Source organism: Vipera berus, assembly GCF_964194415.1.
Source record: "Vipera berus genome assembly, chromosome: 6".
Lineage (NCBI taxonomy): Eukaryota > Metazoa > Chordata > Lepidosauria > Squamata > Viperidae > Vipera > Vipera berus.
In genome coordinates this window covers 13379433-13401132 of record NC_138208.1, presented here as the reverse complement: position 1 = coordinate 13401132, position 21700 = coordinate 13379433, and the positions used below count along the sequence as shown (strand labels likewise).

Here is a 21700-nt window from a genome sequence, read left to right as displayed (position 1 = left end):
ACTATAATCAAAAATAGTTCTTGCATGTATCACGCCAAATGTCTCACAGTTCCAAATCATCCTTAAGTTCAAATAAAAGTTCAAATAAAAAGAGTATATAAAAAAAAATTTAGGCAATCTCTAAGACAACTTGTTGTTAATTAGGAGCTTACATACCCACTCTTAGTTCAACACATAGTTTAAGTCCATAACCCTAATATACTTTTCTAGCAAGCAAATAACATCAATCTTAAATTGTGTAAAATATTAAAAAAGAGGAAAAAAAATCTTTCTTTCTCCTCTATAATAATTTTACTCCATTGACATTCTAATCTAAAAATTTAATCAGCAATCTTAACGCCCCAAAACTTTTGGAGCACCTCTGTCATGACCCCCAAAACTTCTTTAGACCGCTCTCCTCCTACATCTTCACTGTAAGCACACTTTGAAGATTCCATAACTTTCTGCTGGTCTTGCTCTTGCTCTCGTCTCGCTCTTCTTAGGGCGGCACGCGTCATCTTCTGGCCTCCTGCAGCAACCGATGAGACTGTGGCTTGATCCCCTCCAACACCATTGTCCTCTGTCTGTCTATCTGCAACATCTTGAAACTTTCCCACACCGTATCCTTTTGCAGCTTCCAAAAATGATAGGGGGGTTGCTTTTAACACATTACTATAAAAATCACGTGCCTGAGCCACAGTAACCAAACGATGTCTTTTACCTTCGTGCGTCGCCACCAACCCAACTGGAATCTCCCATCTGAACTTAATATCACGTTTCTTAAGTTCCTGTACTAGAAATGCAAAATCTTTCCTTCTCCTTAGGATCTTCGGAGGGATCTCTTTTAAAACCAAAACTTCTTGCTCAGCCACTACCAAATTAGTATCATAAGCAGCTTGAATGACTTCATCTCTAATTACTCTCTTTGTAAAATAGACCACCATATCTCTGGGTAACTTCCTCTGTCTTGCAATCCATGAATTTACACGAAAAACTTTGTCCATATTTCCCTCAATTTCAGATGCTGACTGGCCCAGTACCCCTTCCAGAGCCTCAGAAATCAGCTGCTTTAAATCTTCTTTACCATTCTCCTTTAAACCCCTAATTCTAATAGCATACTGCATCTGATTATACTGAACAAGGCTCAATTCTTCGTCCATTTTATCCCTTATATTTTCATTTTCTAATATCTTTGCTTCTAATATAGAGTTCTTTTGACTGAGATCCTCCACTTTTATATCCAGCTGTAGCACACATTCAGCTACGGATTCAACCTTAGACAAGATGTCCACCCTCATTGCTCTCAGCTTCTCTTCCATCTTCTTCTCCAATTTCTCCATTTTCTCCTCCAATTTCTCCTCCAGCTTTTTCAACTTTTCATCCATCATATCAGACATCAGTTGTGCATGCTTTCCAAGAGCGTCTTGTAAATCCTTAAGCGTCAATACCGAGGGAGATGCAGGAGGAAGCAAAGCTTGCAGTGAGGTCTCTTGCACCAGGGAAGACCCCGCATTCCGAAGAGCTTTAGACGTTTTAGCCGCCATCTTCCCCCACTTTCACTTATTACGCACTTTCACTTTAAAGCTATAAAATCCATTGAGCTAGAGAGTAAAAATGAAGAGTCCACTTCACCTTGACCTCCTGTACCGCTCTGCCTGCATCTTGATAATCAAAAGTATTTCCTTTTGGCAGGGGTGGTTGCTAACGCCTGGCTCTGCTCCAAGAATCCCAGAGCAGAGGCGCTGCGCAGCTCGGAGCAACCCAGGCTTCGGGGGGGCTCATCCTTCAGCCGCCCAAGCTCTCAGCTCAGGCGGCCCCGGAGAGCTCAACCCCTACCTGGGGCCTCACCCCCTCCTCTTCTCCCGAGGAGGGGGCTTCAAATCCATCTAAACAGCTGATCGGCGCTGTTTACGATGGAAAAACACAGCTGCGGAGCGGGCAGCCCGAAAACGGCTGTCTTTCGATGTCGCGTCGCCACCGGAAGTCATTTATCTCATTATTTTATTGTTGCTTTTTTTCCCCCCCTGAAATAAGAAACTTGAAAGTCATTTTTTAAAATTATGGCTGATATACAGCACGAGAGCTCTTGGCACTGAACTGCAGTGATCTGATCCCACTGAGGTCAGCAAGATAGTAGGAAGAAGCCCACCTACTATGCGCAGAGACAAACCGGATTTTTTGAAAATAGTCCAGCTTGAATCAAAGAAGCTTTTCCAATGTGAACATATATTCCTGGAAAAGCCATCACAATATTGCACTTGCCAGCTTTTCCGCTGATTTAGCTGAGCTTTTGGCAAATACTTTCAGTTTTCAGTCTGTAGAGATTTTCCCCACATGCAAAGCGCGGACTGACCGTTTCATTTATGCTTAGTGAAAGAACCGATATACCTCACAACGCCGCCGCCCCCCTACCAAGAATTTTATGTTTTTCTTTTTAGGTCTCTTTAGGGAGCGAATGGTATTTTAAAAACAGAACACATGGCCGAGAAAGAGGATTGTCTGGCCAAATTCTGATGGGAAAATTGAGAATTTACCTGATGCCTCTCCAGACATAAGGAAAGGCGTCTACGGAGATTCTCAGTCATTCAGGTATTGAAACCATTTTGGAGGCTTACCTACTCTACGTCCTCAGGGTCACCTGAGAAGTGCAAATGTGTGTGGACCCTTCTTGGTTGCAGGACTCATCCTCAATAGCCTGTGCCTGTTTTCAACAGTGAAGCAACACAGGGCGGAAAACATCCTGTAGCCAAGCTTTTTTTTTTTGCTGTTGTTGAAGTGGCTGGTTTGGTGCACCAGATGGTCTCATCTCCTGATATCAGACTTTTTTTTTCTTCTTCTTCATTTGGGGAGATCTTTCTTAACTCTATCGCAAGAGGTGATCTTGTCCTATCTCAGGGGTGTCAAACTGCCGGCCCGTGGGCCAGTTTCATCATACAGAAGCCGTGCCCACCCCATTGTCGGCCATGGGAAAAAAGTCACAATATGTCGCAACACGTGGCAAATTTGACACCCCTGTCCTAGATGATCTTGTCCAAGCCCTAAAATGTTGAGTTTCTTGGTACTGTTTATTGGAGGCCATGTGATAATCCCAGGTATTGTGGAATTTTCTATAGTTAGGCATTAAGCACATAGCCAGTGGAATGTGGAAGTAGCTAATGAGGGCAACACCTTTGTCTAACAGAGTGTATCATTAGAAACTAGAAATTCTGAAACTGATCAATAGGCAACTTGAAATGTGCTAATATCCTGATTTGCAATAGGTGAAACATTGCTTGTTAGAAAATTGTCGAACCCTATAAAAACCCTGTAAAACAGACATGTCAAACACAAGGCCCGGGGGCCGGATCCGGCCCGTGAAGTGGTTTCATGTGGCCCACAAAACCATCCTGGAAACAGTGAGGGAACGGCCCCCACTGCCTTGGCCCTGGCCCAGAGACCTTCCTTCTTCCAGAGACCCTCAGATCTGTCCCACTCCTGCCCAGGCCCCCATAGGCACCCTTGATGCAAACGATGTATAGCTGGCCATGCCCACCCAGTAGGCCATTTGCACTCTAGCCACGCCCACCCAGTAGGCCACGCCCACCCTGGCCATACCCACCCGGCCCCCTGAGGGCAACCGCAATGCTGATGCGGCCCTCAGTGAAATTGAGTTTGACACCCCTGCTGTAAAATATGATTCATTTGGGTCCATTTTGTTGGCTTTGAATAGAGGCACCATTTTTGTAAAAGAATCCTTTGTATAAGAATCCTTCAAGGTACTGTACATAAATAGAGAGCAAACCCCACACTCACTAGCAGTGATGATGTTACCTAGCCAGGTAATGAAACATCTGCAACCAAACAGCCAAAGCTCAGAGAGCACTAAGGACACCAAATAATAATAATAATTTTTTTTAAATAAAATCTGTTCTGCTTTTTCATTCAAACTGGTTACTTGGACACAGCCATGAATGGCCTACTTCCCTGGGCATTTCCATGATACAGGAAAGCATGTGAAACTGAAAACAAATCCTGGGATAAAGCAACAGCAAACCATTTCTGGAAGACTGCCTCCCAAATGGCATGGATAGATCCATGAAATCCTCAAAAGCTGAGCTTAACTTGAAAAAAGTTGAATGTTTTTTTTTTTATCTCTGAGGCTTTATTTCAAAGGTCATGGACTCTTGGGAACAGAGGAATTGAATGGGCTCTTCACCTAATGGAAGAAATCTGTCTGGTTTCACTTAGTGAATAAGTAAGTCAGCTAATGAGCCAATTTCACATAGCGGTCCAATACGCCTGGGCAGTGATGATAAGTTTATGATGATAACTTTATTGTCACTTTGAATGTACACCAATCGGCATACATCAAAATGAAATTTCGTTGCATACAGCTCTCAAAGGGTCACCACCTCCGATATATACTCCTTGTTCGGGGCCCGCTCAAATTTCACATGGTCCATTTTAGTCTCTAGGGAGTGAACGATGGCAAACAGGACAGATGGAAATGGGGCTCCATGTGGATTAGCCCTCAAGTTAGCTTGTATTCTGACAACCTCGCCTTCTTTCCTTTTTCTGATGCTGACTCTTCCACCCTTTCCTTAAAGAGGCCTTGCTTCTTTTTGCCCCTGGAGCACGCTGCTGCCGCCGCCACCACCAACTCCTCCCAAAGCCTCTCTCTCTTCCTCTGGGCCTGCCGACAGCCTCATCCAGTTCCTTCGCTCCATAAGCTAAGTAAGGGCATAATAGAGATTGTGATCATGTCCCCAGACCCTTAAAGAAAGTTTATCATGAGAAGAATGGGAGGGGGGAGGATGATTTTTGTACTTTTAGAAAGAGATGAGATCAATTAAGCAATTTCTCAAGCTCTCTTGACAGCCCTTAAAGAATATTTAACAGATCCCCATTTTCTTGGGAATATCTCACCAACGGAACTGCTCTCCTGGGTCTGTAGCTTGCTTGCTTATTTATTTAAGAGACTGCCAGACTCCAAATAACTCTGAGTGGCTTATCTTTTAAAAGCAAGAAATAGGAACAAAAAAACATGGAGGCACAGATATGCACATCCAGAAGAGAACACATACACAAGAATAAAAGAACAAATGTTGGAGGTGTGATTGTGAGGATGCAATGTATTGTCATATATGGTGGACTTGTAAAAAAGTTAAAGCTTTTTGGATTAAAGTTTGGTGGAATATGCAAAAGATATTTAAGAAAAAGATAAGGTTTTCTCCACAGTTATTTCTGTTGGGTATTATTACAGATTGTACTGTCATATACTAAATTAATGTTGAATTTAATTACGGCAGCAAGACTTTTAGTAGCGCAATATTGGAAGAAGGAGGAACTGCCTACTATAGAAGAGTGGACTTTGAAAGTTTCCAACTTGGCGGAAATGGCAAAGATTTCAGCATATTTGAAAGAACAATCGCAACAGAGATATATTGTGGAATGGAGAAGATGGATCGAATATATTCAGAATAAATATGGGACTAAAAAGTTTCTTTTAGCATTTGAATAAGTATTAGTTTTATATGATGTATTAGTTATTTATTATTTGTTAGTAATTTAGTTATGTTTAAGGGGAGTTAAAGTGCGATAGAATTTAATGTTTTTTTTAGCTCGTTAGCATATTTTAGCTTAAGTTTGTAAAGTTTATACCCTGTATTCAGCTCTGGGAAGTCAGGGGGGTGGGGAGGGGAGGGTAAGGGAGGGTAAGGGGGAGGGGAGGAGGAGGGAGGGAGTTTTCCTTTTTAAAAATGTATTGTAAAACTTTTCAATAAAAAAAGAATAAAAGAACAACTTAGAACTATAAGACAGAATAAGGATATAAAAGGTATGAAAGTTAAGAGAGAAGAATATAAGCTACAAGCTTTCGCAGATGATTTAGTATTTATCTTGGAGGAGCCACTAGAGACAGCACCTGTATTAATAGAACAAAGAGAAAAATATGGTGAGGTAGCAGGTTTGAAGATTAATAAAGATAAAACAAAAATGTTAGTGAAAAATATGACTGAAAAAAAAGAATTGATGGGAGATACAGATTGTAAAGGTAAAATATCTGGGAATTCACCTGACAGCAAGATGTACAACAATTAAAGAAGATAACTATTACAAATTGAAAAGACAAATTGAAGTAGATTTGGATAAATGGAAAAAAGTACAACTATCATTAATGGGCAGGATTGCAATAATCAAAATGAATATATTACCACGATTGTTGTTTTTGTTTTCAACAATACCAATAAGACTGGAAAAGAAATATTTTGAGGGGCTAAATAAAATAATTTTGAAATATATTTGGCAGGGGAAAAAGGCAAGGATTAATTTAAAAATGTTACAGGATGCAAGACTCAGAGGTGGGTTTAGCTTACCTAATTGGGAATTATATTACCAGGCTGCAGTAATGTCATGGATGAGAGAATGGATTTTACTGAGGAATATTAGATTACTGACATTAGAGGGACATGATTTACAGTTGGGATGGCATTTGTTCATATGGTATGGGGAAAAATAGAATACACAGCTATTTCTAGAGACATTATATCAGGAATTCTTTATTGATAGTTTGGGAGAAAATAAAGAGGAAGCATTACTTGAGGATTCCAGATTGGCTCTCAATGATGGAAGTGTTAATACACCCCAATATGTTTAACATGGGAAACATTATAAGATATAAAGACCTACTAACAGATACGGGGAAGCTGAAAACCAAACAACAATTAGAGGAACAAGGAATAAAGATGGATTGGTACATAAGAATGCAAATACAATCTAGATATGAAAAAGATGCTAAAATAGATGGTTTTAATTTGGGGAGAATAGAGTTAGATGAAATACTTACGGGAACTGAAGAAAAATAAATTAAAAAAATGTATAGCTACTTATTATATAGGGAATTAGAGGAGGAACAAGTCAAGGAGTCAATGATAAAATGTTCAAGAAATTTTGGATATACGATTGAATTAGATAGATGGCAGTAATTGTGGGAAAGAAACTATAAACTGACAATGGCGACAGCGTATAAAGAAAATATGTACAAGATGTTCTACAGATGACATATGTCTCCAGAAAAACTAGCTAAAATGTTTAAGGACAGATCTATGAAATGTTGGAAATGCCATCAAATACCAGGCTCTTTCTATCATATGTGGTGGACGTGTGCAGAAGCTAAAACCTATTGGAACATAAACAAATCATGGATAGAAAAGATGATACAACAACGGATAGAATTAAGACCAGAAATATTCTTGTTGGGTATTTTACCAGAGAAATATAGCAAAGAGAACACATAATTGATTACTCATATAACCACTGCAGCTAGGATTGTGTTTGCACAAAACTGGAAGGCCCTGAAAGCTCCTCCAGAAGAAGAGGTGATCAGGAAAATAATGGAATGTGCAGAAATGAATAGATTAACAATGATAATTAAAGATAAGACAGAGTCGGAGTATTATGAAATTTGGGGAAAATTTTATGAGTGGGTGAAAAAGAGAATATGCTTAAAAGACAGCTGACACTAATTTAGATGGAAGAAAAATGAGGAGATAAGGATATTATCATACCCAATATAGACATTGAAAATCCAAGGAGAGGAGCTGCTCGGACATTATCCCTGAATTGTATCGGAAGAGGAATGGGAGGGAAGAAAGGAGAGGAGAGAGGGAAGAGAGTAGAGGAGGGGGAAGGAAGTAGGAAGGTTGGAGGGAAAGAGGAGGAGAAGTGGGGAGAAACGGGAGGGGAGTGGTGAGGGAAAGAGGAGAGGAGAGGAAGAAGAGGGAAGTAGGAAAGAAAGGAGAAAGGGAGAAAGAAAGTAGAGAAGAGGGAAGAGAGAGAAGGAGGGTGGATACAGTGAAAGGGGAAATGGACGAGCAGCACCCAAACTTACGTGTATGTATTTATGTATGGCGATATATTTGTTGACTTGTTTGTGGAAGAAATGGGAAAATAAAATTGAATATGTAGTTGTTAAAATAATAATAATAATAAAAAATGAAAAATGTTCATATATATGACATGTAGATAGATAGATAGATAGATAGATAGATAGATAGATAGATAGATAGATAGATAGAATATATTTATATGCTGATATTCTACTTAAACTTATATTTTTATTTGTGTGCATAACGCACTATATTAGAATTGTGTATCATTGAATCATGACCTCTGTAGATATGTTGTTGTTATTAAATATTTATAAATAAAAAAAGGAAATAAAAGAATAAAAGAACAACTTACAGGGGTTGAACAACCATAAGGTCTGGGACAATAGCTAGATTTTGGGGAGTTTAGAAAGACTGGTGGGAGCCCTTTGAATCTTCTGCAATGATACTATTCTAGAGAGAAGGTGCTGCAATAGAGAAGGCACTCTTTCTTGATCCCAACAGATGACATGGTTTAATTGTGGGGACCTGTTCTTACTGGATAATATGCTCTAGATCCTTCAATGAGCTTGTCTTGGATTTGTGTCTACTCTAACTTTTGCAATTATGTTTCTGAAATACTACATCAGGGGTCTTCAAACTCGGCCCTTTTATGACTCATGGACTTCAACTCCCAGAATTCCTCAGCCAGCATGCCTGGCTGAGAAATTCTGGGAGTTGAAGTCCATGAGTCATAAAAGGGCCGAGTTTGAAGACCTCTGTACTACATCCTTGACCTACATGGAGGTCAACATCCTTGACCTACATGGAGGTCAGCATCTACATGGAGGGAAGTGTGTAGTGGGGTGCCCCAGGGCTTGGTTCTGGACCCACTGCTCTTCAACATCTTCATCAACGATTTGGACGAAGGGATAGATGGGGAATTCATCAAATTTGCAGACAACACTAAGCTGGCAGGAATAGCCAACACTCCAGAAGACAGGCTAAAGATACAGGAGGATCTGGACAGACTCGAACACTGGGTGCTATCTAACAAAATGAAATTCAATGGTGAAAAAAGTAAGGTTCCACATTTAGGCAAGAAAAACCAAATGTACAGGTATAGTATAGGGGGTACCTTGCTCAATAGTAGTAACTGTGAGAGGGATCTTGGAGTCCTAGCGGACAATCACTTAAATATGAGCCAGCAGTGTGCTGCAGCTGCCAAAAAAGCATTAACAGAGGGATAGAATCAAGATCATGTGAAGTATTAATACCACTTTACAATGCCTTGGTAAGGCCACACTTGGAATACTGCATCCAGTTTTGGTCACCACGATGTAAAAAAGATGTTGAGACTCTAGAAAGAGTGCAGAAAGAAGCAACAAAGATGATTAGGGGACTGGAGGCTAAAACATATAGGGAACGGCTGCTGGAATTGGGTATGTCTAGTTTAATGAAGAGAAGGAGTAGGGGTGACATGATAGCAGTGTTCCAATATCTCAGGGGCTGCCACAAAGAAGAGGGAGTCAAGCTATTCTCCAAAGCACCTGAAGACAAGACAAGAAGCAATGGATGGAAACTAATCAAGGAGAGAAGCAACCTAGAACTAAGGAGAAACTTCCTGACAGTACAATTAACCAGTGGAACAACCTGCCTCCAGAAGCTGTGAATGCTCCAACACTGGAAGCTTTTAAGAAGAGACTGGACAGCCATTTGTCTGAAATGGTATAGGGTTTCCTGCCTGAGCAGGGGGTTGGACTAGATGACCTCCAAGGTCCCTTCCAACTTTACTATTATGATTATGACCTTAGAATGGTTTAACAAATGGCTTCCTGGTACGGATGCAGGAACCTGGGCACATCAACTCTCTGTGCTTCAGCTCAATCCCTAAACCAAATTACAGTCCCAGCTTGACTTTTGCCAACTCCCTAAGTACTGGCAATCTATCAATTGGAAGCAGGACAACTATCTTTGACTGGTTTCTCCTAGCAAAGAAGAGGAACCACCATCATGGTGACAAGATTGGGCTAGGCCAGGGGTAGGCAACCTTGGCTCTTTTATGACTCGTGGACTTCAACTCCCAGAATTCCTGAGCCAGCCATGCTGAGGGAAAAGGGAGAGGTTTCCAAGCTGAGCTATGCTGGCTCAGGAATTCTGGGAGTCGAAGTCCATGAGTCATAAAAGAGCCAAGGTTGCCTACTCCTGGGCTAGGCCTTGGGGCAAGAATGGAGAGGTCCTACTGAAATTCCAAGGTGTTCCTAGGCTTGGGAAACTGGTGCCTCCAGTGATGGAGGAATGTGCACCTTGTAAAAGTTTCAAGGACAATTGTTATTTTCCTTCTTATTCCGCAATACGTGTACTGCAATGGAACATCAGAAAATGAGTAATTAAAAAAGTCAATTGCTGTGACTGTTCAACGATGACTCTGAGGTAATTACTTGGTGATGTTAGACTGGCTTTTTAACATCATTAATTTGCAAACTGGTGGCAATAAGAGTTTCCAGCTGAACGCTCTGACTCTCCTTGCTCTCGCTGTCACCTTCATAATTTATCTCAGTTTGCACTGTATCTTTTCCTTAACTTAAAATCAGGGCTCCTTGGTTTTTATAAGTATGCCCTAAGGGGAGAAGAGACCAGTGCTTTTTTGTAAAAGAAAAAGGTGCCGGAACTCACACATGTCATACAAACCACCTTGCCTACCCTACAAGGTTCCATACAAAAAAGGTGCCAGAATTCCGTTCTGAGCGTTCTATGAGAAGAAAAGCCCTGGGAGAGACACATTGCTGTTTATACTGGTTCCTGCTTTTAAGATTGGAAGTCATCCGCACCAAAAAGAAAGAAACTTTTCTTCATTGTGTTTGAAAATATCTAATTGTTGTTGTGGTTTTCTGTGCTGTACTTCTTACCCACGCCAACTTAAAGAGGGCCTGCTTTTTGTTTGTCTCCATTTGTGGGTGTGATTTCTCTGCCAAATGCTCCACTTTGTTTGGACTGTGCTAATTCTGTTTTACAGATGCTGTGTTGTTAAACTTTTGGATCTCTGGAAAACATAAAATAGATTTCTTTCTCCCTTTGGTTTTCGCAATCCAGAAGCATGTAACTGGGTCAGGTTTCAGTACAAAAGGCAGTCTCCTCTTCCTGGTTCTGCTGGGAAGAGAGATCTGTTATTATTTGACAGTTCTGTTGGCCAGGTCTCAACTCTGCTATGGATGGAAGTTTCTCCAGGTTACACAAGACCTGTTTCTGATCAGCAATCCCCTCCTCCTTCCTTCCCCCCCCCCATGAAGGTTGAGGGCTGCACTTTTCATGTGGTTCTACAGCAAGTTTCCCTGAATTTACTTTGTAAGCACAACAGGAAGAAAACTATCATTTTGTCATCTTCCTCTGGGTGAAGGTTTTCCCCAACCAGTCCAGTTGCACGTAAATTATAAGAGATGAAATTGCTGAAATTAACTAGGATCATTGATGTGAGCTTAGCAGAACTGATTTGTAAAAGCTGCATGAGCTTCCACCATTGCCATTGGGGTGGGAGTTAAAAAAGTTACAATGGTGCCCAGTCATCTTTATATTTTTCCTGGCAATATGAAATTTTGATCTTTGAAGGCAAAGGTTGTTGTAATTAATTCTCTAACTTAGTCTCCAGTTCAGGATTAATGTTAGATTTTTTCCCCCACTTGTGAGACCTTCAGAGTGTAATCTAATTTTGTTTTTAGTGATGGCAGCAATCTGAAGATTAATTTGTGAGTCCTTGATTCAAAGCTGTGTTGAAAGAAAAATTTTCATCAGGGTCCAATCCAAGCTGGGAATAAGCAAAATGGAGACTGCTTTAGAAAGAAGGTTGTAGTTTATTGAAGAGCGGAGCCAGACAGAATGTGGCTTTGGGAAAGCTGACCACATGTAGCTGGGAGTGGTGGGTTTTTATACCTTCTTGGGCTTTTGTGTTTGGAGTTGTTCCTGTGGTTTTCTATTTCCTATGTCATGTACTTTGACCTGAGTACGGGTATGCTCTTTTTGTATTCTGATGGTGCTGGGTTAATCCTATTATATCCTAAAGGTCATGTCCTGCTTCCTTGGGGCTGTGGCTGATGGCTATGTCCTGTGTTAGATGGGTGAGGGGTTGTTGGTTCTAGGGATCTTTGTCTTTCTAATCCCATTAGCTCCAAGCTTCCTGGCTCCTGTCTTTCTGAAAGGATGATCAAATCTACATTTCTGCAGATCCGGTTTCTGCTTGGGGCAGAGAGACTTGGGGGTAGGGGTGGCTTCTGCCTTTTAAGATCTTTTTCATTATTCATTTGGGGAAATATAATATTCTGCCTTTTTAATAGTCCCCAAAATATTTCTTTCTTGGGAGGTGGGGGCTGACTTCCCACAGCTGCTTTACTATTTGGGACATTTTAAAACTGTTTGGCATTTGCTTAATTTTTGTTTTCCAAAACTACTTTTTTAAAGGAACATATTTGATTATATGATTCTTCAAGTAAAGAAGTATTTGCTTATTTTGGCAAGCAGTGCAAAGAACAGATCAACTCAATGAATAAGGTGATTTTTCTTAGATTCAGCTGGATTTTTAAGGGGGAATGCAGGTTAAAGGGGACGACAGAGAATGAGGTGGCTGGATGGAGTCTCTGAAGCAGGAGGCGTTGAGCTTAAATGGACTCCAGAAGATGGTAGAAGACAGGAAGGCCTGGAGGAACATTGTCCATAGGGTCGCGATGGGTCGGACACGACTTCGCAGCTAACAACAACAACAAAGCAGGTTAATGATGAAGAGGTAGAATTTTACCTCTCTCCCATATAATCTCTGCACTTATTATCTCTGCCTTTAGTAAGGGGCAGAGTAGTTCATTTGAATGTTTAAAGCCCAGGCTGAAGTAATGGTTCCCTTATCTTCAGTTTGGATGATCATAATGAATTGTGATTGATGGGCACATCATAGAATCATAGGGCTTACAGGTCTCCTTGTCCAACCCTCTGCTGAAGGTAGGAATCCTTATATTAAATAGTTGTCCACTCTTTTCTTGAAAATCTCCAGAGATGGAGCACCCACAAGTTTATTAGTTCTCACAGTCAGGAAATTTCCCCTTAGTTCCAGTTTGGATATTCCTGACGAGCTTTCATCCTGCCCTCAGATGCTTTAAAGAATAAATTGGCTCCATCTTACTTAACGACTGCTGCTGCGAAAAAGGTCATAAAATTGCATCCATTGACTAAAGGTGGGTAAGAGCAGAAGATGGGTCATTACATTGCCTATGCTTTCTCCACTAAGAAGTTCCCAGCCCTTCTCCTTTGGGATTTAGAAATGCTGTTTTTCCTTCTTTTTACCACATCAAGTACTTCTCCTCCTCTTCCATCTACTCTGCAAGGTATGCAAGGTTTATCCATAGTCTTTCTTCATTTTATCCCTACAAGGATGCCGTGAGCTAGGTTAAGCTGAAAATAATTGACTGAAACCCAAAGCTTCCATTACTAGCTCCTTTGCTACTGCACAATCTAGGCTTTTGAATAAAGATGGTGATGTCCCATTCAGTTCTCCTCTTCCAAGTATAGAGATTTATCTTAATAACAGTAAACCAGGGGTCTTCAAACTCGACCCTTTTATGACTCATGGACTTCAACTGCTACAATTCCTCAGCCAGGCACACATGACTGGCTGAGAAATTCTGGGAGTTGAAGTCCATGAGTCATAAAAGGGCCGAGTTTGAAGACCCTTGCCGTAAACCAATCAAAACTATTGGAAACAGAAGCAAAAAGTAAATCAATAAAGTGCCAGTTGTTTAGGAAGTGGACTTCACAGCCAACCTACTTCACTGGTTTTCCGCTTGTGTGAATGATGCCCATATGCTTCCAGAATATAGAAACTCGTGAACCTAAATGCTAGAAATAAACATGGATTTCAGTAAGAGTATAATGTTACAATTATACAAGCTACTTTTGCAAATTTTTACTTTTCTTGTCCCTTGCATTCCTCTTTTGTGTGTCATGTTTTGGTTGGATGCCGATCATCAACTGACAAATATATGCAATAAATCATCTCCTGTTTGGAAGCTGGGTAATTGCAGGTGTTAAACTGAAGTGAATAAAGCTTGCAATGCATTTTAGAAGAGAAGGGCTTCAGCACAAGCTGATGAAAGATTTCAGTTTTGTAGAGTGATAAGATTCCCTTCTTACTTGCTATTTTATTACATATCCTCTTGAAGCTTAATGGATTGTTCACCACTGTGGCACCTTGCCCCGAAATTGGAAAACATCCATGGAATGTGTGTAAAACTTCCTGAACTTTGGATTCGGATTCTGACCTTCTGGTGGTGCTTTTAATGGTTTGGTTGATGATTATACTATGCAAAAAAGGACAGAGAGCAAGGATGAAGATCCATGTTTGAAACGCAACACTAAACGTAAGGTCAACTTTCAGCTTATAAAGAGCAAATTAATTTTATTTTATTATCACCATAGGCAAACTGTTCTAATACAGTATGGGTTTTATTAACATATGCAATTATTGTAGGCAATATGAAAAATTTAGACAGTTATTATCTATCAAATATCAATCTATTCCTTGCAGATAGTCAAAAAAAACAACAACACATCAGTTACAACATACACAAACTAGAAGCATAAAACTGCTCATTAAAAACACACAATTCCCAAAGGGAAATAAACCCTTACAAAGTACAGTGAATCATACAAATCATGATCTAATACAAATTCCTTCATAAACACAAGCTTTTCACAAAGGTCTCTGACAATGTTCACAATTAAAGTAGATTGTTGGTTTGTTTTAAACCTATAGTTTCTAAAATGTTAATTTGGAAGTAAACCCAGTGGATATGTACAGAAAACAACTTGTTTCAATGAACATTTGCTAGATAAATTTTATTTGCTGAAAATGTTACTTAGATTGAATTGTCTATTGCCCCACAAAATCTGTCTCTGTAACATGGTTAAACTTAACGGTCAGGTCTCTATTCCTCATACTAAAATAAATCAGAATATATTCCAGGCAATTTCAATTCTGTGATTAGCACAATTTAAACAAACTCTCTCATTTGTTATTAATTGTTTTACCCAATTTATGCCGATATTCCTGGTTGTGGGATATGTCTATGACCTACACTCTATACATTCCTCTAACACAGGTCTCTTGATGTCATGCGCACCATTGGACATTATATCACTCATGTCATTTGTGTGATATTGTCATAACATGCCCAGCCCTCGCAATGCCTAGGGGTTCTAGGCAAAATACCCATTTCTCACATTCTTAAATTTCTGCCTTCTGCAAAAACTACCAATGAAATGGAAGGAAACATCCTACTTATGCTGCTGAACGGGAGAAAGGCTATGCAAGATTTGGCACAGAGTATTCAGGCTGTCCCCCTTCATGGATCACCGCCTTGTTTTGGTGAAGGGGCTTGCGCAGCTCAAAGATACGAGCCAAGCTATGCAGGGCCACCCAAGACAGATAAGTCATAGGGGAGAGTTCTGACAAAACCTGGTCCATTGGAGAAAAAAATGGCAACCCACTCCAGTATCCCTTGCCAAGAAAACCCCATGGACAGTACCAAAAGGCTAAAAGATAAGACGCCAGAAGATGAGCCCCTCAGGTTGGAAGGTATCCAATATGCTCGTGGGGAAGAGCAGAGGGCACTTACAAATAACTACAGAAAGATTGAAGCAGCTGGACCAATGCCGAAAGGATGTTTAGCTATGGATATGTTTTGTGGTGAAAGCAAAATCCAATGCTGTAAAATATAATATTGCATAGGAACCTGCAATGTAAGATATATGAATCAAGGTAAATTGAATGTGGTCAGACATGAGATGGTAAGATTGAACATCGACATCTTGGAAATCAGTGGACAAGAATGGGCAAATTTAATTCAGATGAGCATTATAGTATATCTACTATTGTGGGCAAGAAACCCTTAGAAGAAATGGGAGTAAACCTCATAGTCAGTAAAAGAGTTGGAAAAGCAGTCCTGGGATACAATCTCAAAAATGACAGAATGATCTCAGTTTGAATCCCAGGCAAACCATTTAATATCACAGTATAATCCAAATCTGTGGCACAATCACTGATGCAGAAGAGGTGAAGATGACCTGTTCTTTGATGACCTAGACACCTTCTAAAACTAACACCAAAAAAGAGACGTCTTTTTCATCATAGGGGATTGGAATGCTAAAGTAGGAAGTTAAGAGGTAAATGGAATAACAGAACAGTTTGGCCTTGGAGTACAAAATGAAGTATGGCAAAGGTTAATGGAGTTTTGTCAAGTCAATATGCTGATCGTAGCAAATACTCTTTTCCAACACCCAAGAGGCAACTCTACACGTGGACACCATCAGATGGCCAATACAAAATCAAATTGATTATGTACTTTGCAGCCAAATAGCAATAGCACTTATATACCGCTTCACAGTGCTTTACAGCCCTCTCTGAGCAATTTACAGAGTCAGCAAATTGCCCCCAACAACCTGATCTTCATTTTACTGACCTCAGAAGGATGGAAGGCTGAGTCAACCTTGAGCTGGTCCAAATCAAACTCCTCACAGTGAACAGTGAGTTAGCCTGCAATACTGCATTCTAACCATTGCGCCACCACGGTTCCTAAGATGGAGAAGCTGTATACAGTCACTAAAACAAGACCTGCAGCTGACTGTGGCTCAGATTATGAACTTCTTATTGCAAAATTCAGGCTTAAATTGAGGAAAGTAGGGAAAAACCACTAGGCCATTCAGATATGACCTAATCATATGCGTTACGAATATACAGTGGAGGTGATGGTTAGATTTAAGGGATCAGATCTGGCAGACTGAGTGCCTGAAGAACTATGGATGGAGGTTCACAACACTGTACAGGAGACAGCAAGCAAAACCATCCCTCCAAAAAAGAAATGCAAGATAGTGAAGCGGCTGTCTGATAAGGCCTTACAAATGGCTGGGGAAAGAAGGAAAGGGAAAGGCAAAAGGCAAAAGGCAAAGATATGACTGAATGCAGATTTCCAGAGAATAGCAAGGGTACATAATAAGGCCTTCTTAAATGAACAGAACGGGGAAGACTAGAGAGCTCTTCCAGAAAATTGGAGGGAAAGTTTCATGCAAAGAACAAAAGAATAAAGGACAAAAATGACAGGGACCTAAAAGACGAGATTAAGCAGAGGTGGCAAAAATACACAAAAGAACTAGATAAGAAAGATCTTAATGTCCTTGATAACCACAATGGTGAGATCACTGACTTCAAGCCAGATATCCTGCTGTGTGAAGTCAAGTGGGCCTTAGGAATCATTAACCAACAACAAAGCTAGCAAAGGTGCCGGTATTCGAGCTATTTAAAATCCTAAAGATTCTGACTCTAGATGCCAGAAATTTGGAAAACAATGGCCATCAGATTGAAGAGGTCAATTTACGTTCCAATCCCAAAGAAGGGCAATTCCAAAGAACGTTCAAACAACCATAAAATTGAGCTCCTGTCATACACCAGCAAGGTCGTGCTCAAAATCCTACAAGCTAGTATGTGAAGAAGAACTACTAGAAGTACAAGCTGGGTTTCGAAGAGGCAGAGGAGATCAAAGTTGCTAACAATTGCCAGATTATGGATAAAGCAAGGGAGTTTCAGAAAAAATGATCTACTTCTGCTTCATGGACTATGTTAAAGCCTTTGATTGTGTAGATCATGACAAATTGTGGCAAGTTCTTAAAGAGGTGGGCATACAAGATTATCTTACCTGTCACCCGAGAAACCTGTATGAGGTTCAAGAAGCAACAGTTAGAGCTGGATATGGAACAACTGATAGGTTCAAAACAGGGAAAGGCTGCTATTGTCTCCCTCCTTATTTAACTTATATGCAGAGTACATCACACAAAATGCTAGACTGGATGGATCAGAAGCCGGAATTAAGATAGTTGGGAGAAATATCAACAACCTTAGGTATGCAGGCAATAGCACTCTAATGCAGTGCTTTTTTTGTAAAAGAAAAAGGTGCCGGAACTCACACATGTCATACAACCTGCCTTGCCTACCCTACAAGGTTCCATCCAAAAAAGGTGCCGGAACTCCGTTCTGAGCGTTCTATGAGAAAAAAAGCCCTGCTCTAATGGAAGAAAATGAAGAGGGACTAGAGAGCTTTTTGAGGACAGTGAAAGCGGAGAATGCTAAAGTTCGCTTGAAACTCGACATTAAAAAAAAATAAGATCATGGCATCTGCTTCCATCACTTCCTGGCAAATAGAAGACAAAGAAATGGAAACAGTGACAGATTTTATTTCGTTGGGCTCCAAGATCACTGTGGACAGCAACTGCAGCCATGAAATTAAAAGACACTTGCTTCTTGGGAGGAAAGCTATGGCAAGCCTAGATAGCATATGAAAAAGCAGAGGCATCACCTTGCTGACAAAGTTCTGTACAGCCAAAGCTATGGTTTTCCCAGTAGCAATGTAGGGCTTTGAGAGTTGGGTCATAAGCAAAGCTGAGAGCCAAAGAACTGATGCTTTTGAATTGTGGTGTTGGAGAAGACTTTTGAGAGTCCATTGGACTGCAAGAATATCAAATCAATTCTAAAGGACGTCAAACCTGATTATTCTTTGGAAGAACAGATCCTGAAACTGAAGCTCAAATACTTTGGCCACCAAATGAGAGGATTGGACTCACCGGAGAAGACCCTGATGCTGGGAAAGATTGAAGGCAAGGAGACAACAGAGGATGAGATGGTTAGATAGTGTCATCAACACAATGAACATGAATTTGGGCAAACTCCAGGAGACAGTGGAGGACAGGGAGATCTGGCATGCTATCACCCATGGGGTTGCAAAGAGTCAGACATGACTTAGGGACTGAACAACAACAACAACATTTCAGGCTGTCAACTCTGAAGTGCAGGAGTTGGTTTAGAAATCTGTGATGGTATTTGTTCTTACATCTATAAGTTGTTTAATTTTTAACACTAAGTCAAATGGTGGGAAATATTTGCAACTCCAAGCAAGCCAAGTTGTTTAAAATGATTTGCATCACTTAAATTAATTAAAGAGGCTCAACTCATGTATAACTTTAAATCTATTTGAATTCTAAAGAAATATTGAGGGGAAAATCCTAGTAATGCAACCACACATGCAGGTCAGATCATCAGACTGCATAATCCATCAACCATATGGAAGCTGATGTAATCTCCACTTGTCTTTCCTTTTGCTGCAGATCCTTAGTTTCAGGGCATTTCTTTGCACTGGCCTGAAAATGTGACTACTGCATTTCTCAGAAAATATTGACAATGGGGTAAATAAAGCATCCAGGGGCAGGGACTATCCTAGGAACCTACCAAGTCCCTTTATGGAGAGATGGAATATGCAGGAGCACTGCTCAAGCCTTGCTGCTACAAGAGTTGGGAAATACGCAGTACCTTGAGGACAGAAATAACTCTCCTCTAGTTATTTCAGGATCCTTGCAAGGAATGGAGAACCAAGAGCTGTTTCAGTCTGAAGGCAGGACTGCTGCATGAGAAGGGGCAATATAACATTGTGATGTTCACTTTGTGAGGAGGAACTGCCCAATCTTTGTGTGCAAGGCAAGATGTCTCCATGGAAGAAATTTTACATTCTTTTTACATTACTTTACATTCTTTCTTGGATCTACCCAAAGTATATATACAATGTGTGTAATTCTAGTTTGCATTCCTTTTCCGTCAGCTATTCTGCAGAAAATTGGTCAATGTTTTCAGCACAAATGCCAAAGGACAAGAGGCTTATACCAATAGAAAAAAAAAATATTTCCAGTAAAAAACTAACAATAATCTGCTAAACTGAACTGCTCTTCCAATAGTTATTAAATTGCTCTGTAGAAATGGTGGAGCCTAATGGGATTTTGTAACCACAAACCATCAGCTATGCTCTTTCTTCAGATGATATTCCTTTTCTTAATCAACTTATTTCAGAATGCACAAGGCTTGCCCTCAATCCTGAACGTTAACCGAGGAATCCTCATGGTACTCTTAATAAGGACATCAGCAGGGTTCCTGAGGGATTATTAGTAATAAGATTAGCCATTAGGCAAAGGCTAGCTTACATGAACAAATGAGATAATGATTGGACAGGTAGCAGCTGTTTTATTGCTTTCACTTATTACAAGTGTTTCCATTTTTTCTTTGATTTTTTCCAATTGGGGCCAGGATAAAGAGATGCTCTTTTCCCCATTCCCCATCTACACAAGTAGGAGAGGCCACTTTGGTGTGCTCAGAAACTGAAATGTGAGGTTGCTACTTTTTTGCCCATTAAAATGATACTCTTTCCCATTTCGAATTGTAGCTTTTCTCTCATCTGTCTCCCAAAGGAGGAAATCCATGAGGACAAAGAGATTAAGCCAACCCACATCTGGCCTATTGTGACAATATTCACTAGAGAACTTTTGGGGGAAAAGTCACGTTCTTATTTTGATCCTTACTTGCTGGCTTAAGTGAGATTTAACGAATGGGGGAGAAAAATAAGTGTATCGGCCAACAGTTGGTGCTGGAGTATATTTTTCATCCTAGGTTGGATTTCCATGGGCATGGTCTTCCTTCAGATTCTTTCTTCTTTCAGGATGGATGTCCTGGGTTTCCAAGATATCATTTCAGTAATATTGCCTCACCTTGATCTCTGGATACCATCACTTGCCATAGGGGAGATTCAAATAACCCATCTCCTTGGACTCATTTTCCTAATCGTTCACGAACTTTCCATTGTGCTTTTCAGATAAAGCTGCTTTTTCTGGGCTGTAATGTTACCTCTTCCATCTCGAGGCATGTCAAAATATTATCTTTTCTAGAAAAAAAAAGAGAACATACTTTAAGTAATCATTTGTGTCCTGGGTGCTTAAAAAAAATTCTCATTTTTTCCCCCTAGACTTGTGGTTCTGATTTGCCACCGACAAAATGTAACTACAGATGTGAATATTCCTTGTTTGCTCATCCCCAATAACACGTCACAGTTGCATATTTTATTTGCTTCCTGTGTTCACTTGGGAACAAGCCCCAGTTTGTAATTCTTCTGAGTGGATTGGATATGACAGAATTTAAGTATGAACTGTTCTTTTTTATCTACCTTAACCTATTTTATCCCTTCCCTAGCTTCCTAACAGTATTAAAAACAGCTAGATATCATGCATGGAAGGTAGAGCAAAATTAAAATTATCTGCCTACCTGCTTTGTTGCCTTAGACATGAAGTGACTCTAGAAGGCTTCCAGAATAGATTTAAAACATGAGATTAAAATAAAGAGACAAAATTCACAATCAAGGACATGGTGCCCATTAGGGAAAGGTAGCTAACAAACACAGCTCCCACCAGTTACCAGTAAGGACCAATTGATTCAGCCCAAGGTCTGTAATCTGGAAACCATGAGGGTAAGTCAGTCTCTCTCTCTCTCTCTCTCTCTCTCTCCCTCCCTCCCTCCCTCCCTCTCTCTCTCTCTCTCTCTCTCTTTGTGTGTGTGTGTGCGTAAGGTTAGACTGGAAAGTTAAAATCCATCCATCCATTCATCCAGCAAAACTATTTCATTATAATTTTCCAAAGCTACATAAATGCAGTGCTTTTTTTGTAAAATAAAAAGGTGCCGGAACTCACAGATGTCATACCCTACAAGGTTCCATCCAAAAAAGGTGCCGGAACTCCGTTCTGAGCGTTCTATGAGAAAAAAAGCCCTGCATAAATGTATCCTTGAAGTTACCAGAAGTAACCAACCAACCAGTTAACTATTTCATGTGCCCCTCTGTTCTTCTCTGAATGGCTACTTTAAGGTAAAAACATGCAAACTGCAGAAGGATAGTGATGACTACCAGACAAGGGAATTTGGATCTCATGGAGGAACTGAATTATGTTCTGAATAAGTATGGTGTGTAGACTTATCCAATGGA

General features: G+C 40.3%; 1 protein-coding gene across 1 annotated transcript in view; it reads right to left on the bottom strand.

The window, feature by feature from the left end:
* Positions 1-20046: 20046 nt before the first annotated feature.
* The window catches only part of SHISAL1 (shisa like 1), a gene marked incomplete at its 3' end in the record, with an annotated part of 59120 nt that continues 57466 nt past the window's right edge, over positions 20047-21700 (bottom strand). The window contains exon 4 of the mRNA XM_081331380.1: positions 20047-20611. Coding sequence (XP_081187506.1) covers position 20611 — 1 coding nt within the window. The remainder of the gene's footprint in view (positions 20612-21700) is intronic.